The sequence below is a fragment of the Polistes fuscatus genome, unplaced genomic scaffold (assembly GCF_010416935.1).
Source record: "Polistes fuscatus isolate 324 unplaced genomic scaffold, CU_Pfus_HIC Scaffold20, whole genome shotgun sequence".
NCBI classification, from domain to species: domain Eukaryota; kingdom Metazoa; phylum Arthropoda; class Insecta; order Hymenoptera; family Vespidae; genus Polistes; species Polistes fuscatus.
Window position 1 is genome coordinate 2,335,496 of NW_025113097.1, and position 2,331 is coordinate 2,337,826.

The window sequence follows — 2,331 nt, forward strand, 5'->3', positions numbered from 1 at the left end:
CTCGGTCATCCGATGTTACAAGGAGGTATAATGGCACCGCCCGCGCATTACGAGGAATACCTGATCGAGAAACAACATCAGCACGATCAACAGCAAGCGCATAATTATTTGAAACAACAGATACGTCAGACCGTGTTGACGCGGGTCAGTTCTCGGGGACAGACGAATCAGTTGGACGAAGCTCCGGAAACCGAGGAATCCGAAGTTATAGATCTTACGGGGAAAAAGGATTTGTCGGAGGAAAGCGAAATGTCGAAGCAACAGAGGGATCGCGAACAATTTTTGCAACAGCAGAGAGATCTGATGATGAGACATACGTTGCAGACGAACGAGTCTACGGCCTATTCCGGTGGAAGGAATTCACAATCCAGACCACTATCCAGAGCACTCTCTAGTCCGTTGGTACATTTAGGTAAGCCAGAGATATTTGATATTTAGTTTCTGTTTATTCGGAAGTAATTATGACTGATGATGATGATGATGATGATGATGAATACACCACGAGAGAGGACATTCATCGAAAGGAACCAGTAAGATATAATTATTGATTTGAACTTTCACGAAGGACCTCAGGGTGGCGGTGGTGATATGTTTGCTCGGGGTTCTCCTCATCGAGCTAACACAGGACTGGCGTATGATCAATTGATGCTAAAACACGCCTGTGTTTGTGGTGAAACTGTAAGGGGCCATCCCGAACACGGCGGTAGATTACAAAGTGTTTGGGCTAGACTATCGGAAACGGGATTGTCTCAGCGTTGCAGTAGAGTTCGTTCGCGTCAGGCTACACTAGAAGAAATCCAAACTTGTCACAGCGAGGCTCACACGCTTTTATTCGGTAATTAATGACTAATAATAATGTTCGCTTATTAGAATACGTATACTATTATTATATCTTTCTGTTTTAAATATAAATATATTCTTTTACGTAGGAACGAATCCTATGAATCGTCAGAAATTAGACATGACGAAGTTTCCACAATTACCGATTATTGAATTACCTTGCGGAGGAGTAGGCGTTGATTCTGATACGACGTGGAACGAATTAAACACCGCACCTGCCGCCCGAATGGCAGTAGGATGCGTGGTAGATCTCGCTTTGAAAGCAGCGATGGGTGACATCAAGAATGGTTTTGCCGTCGTTAGACCACCCGGACATCATGCGGAGAGTAATCAAGCGATGGGCTTCTGCTTCTTCAATTCCGTAGCAATCGCTGCTCGTTTATTACAACAAAAACTCGATATCAGAAAGATATTGATTCTTGATTGGGTAATAACACAATAATACTTACCTATTTGTATTTTGAATTCCTGGTATTAATTAATAAGCCGGACATTTCGAATTATCATTCGAGGGACTTGAAACGATGAACATTTTGTAGGACGTTCATCATGGAAATGGAACTCAACATATGTTTTACGACGATCCTAGAGTACTTTATCTTTCCATACACCGACACGACGAGGGTAACTTTTTCCCCGGTACGGGGGGACCAACAGAATGTGGTACCGGCGAAGGTTTAGGATACAACGTGAACGTAGCATGGTCTGGTGGATTAAACCCACCGATGGGAGATGCCGAATATTTAGCAGCATTTCGTACGATCGTTATGCCGATCGCTAAAGTATTCGATCCTGAAATCATTCTAGTGTCCGCCGGTTTCGATGCTGCCGTTGGTCATCCTGCACCTCTCGGTGGTTACAAGGTCAGCCCTGCGTGTTTCGGTAGAATGACACAGCAGTTGCTAACTCTAGCAGGTGGTAAGGTTGTTCTCGCATTGGAAGGTGGCTACGATTTAGCAGCGATATGCGATTCTGCTCAGGAATGCGTAAGAGCTTTGTTAGGGGATGAACCAACTCCCATTCGAGAAGATGAACTCACGCGGGCACCTTGCCAAAATGCCATTGATACGTTACAAAAGACTATAGCCATTCAGGTAATTAATAATAATCATCATTTTAATAATGAAACATCAAATCTATTTTATTTCATTTTATTCTATATCTTATAAAACAGATGTCTCATTGGCAATGTGTTAAACTCTTCGCTCATACCGTCGGTATGAGTGCAATAGAGGCAAGTCAGAAGGAACACGATGAAACGGAAACGGTATCTGCGATGGCTTCGCTTTCAATGCAACAGCCTACGAACCTTACGTTAGTATCAAATTTAATAAATAGTCTCGCAATTATTTCACTTTATTTCTATAATTATATTTATCATTTATTTTCATGTATTATTTAACCGCAATCTACAAAAAGATCTAATTGTAAGAAAGACGGTTAAAAATCTTAAACACGAAAGTGCACGCAATTAATTTGTTTTTCTTGCAG

At 42.0% G+C, this 2,331-nt stretch overlaps 1 protein-coding gene across 1 annotated transcript; it reads left to right on the plus strand.

The window, feature by feature from the left end:
- LOC122517379 (histone deacetylase 4) lies at positions 1-2,154 on the plus strand (the record flags this gene model as incomplete). The annotated part of the gene is given in 5 exon segments (XM_043635731.1): positions 1-412; positions 566-835; positions 930-1,267; positions 1,380-1,934; positions 2,015-2,154. Coding segments are annotated over 5 exon segments (1,715 nt in total), but the record flags the coding sequence as incomplete, so codon positions are not given.
- Between the last annotated feature and the right edge of the window lie 177 nt (positions 2,155-2,331).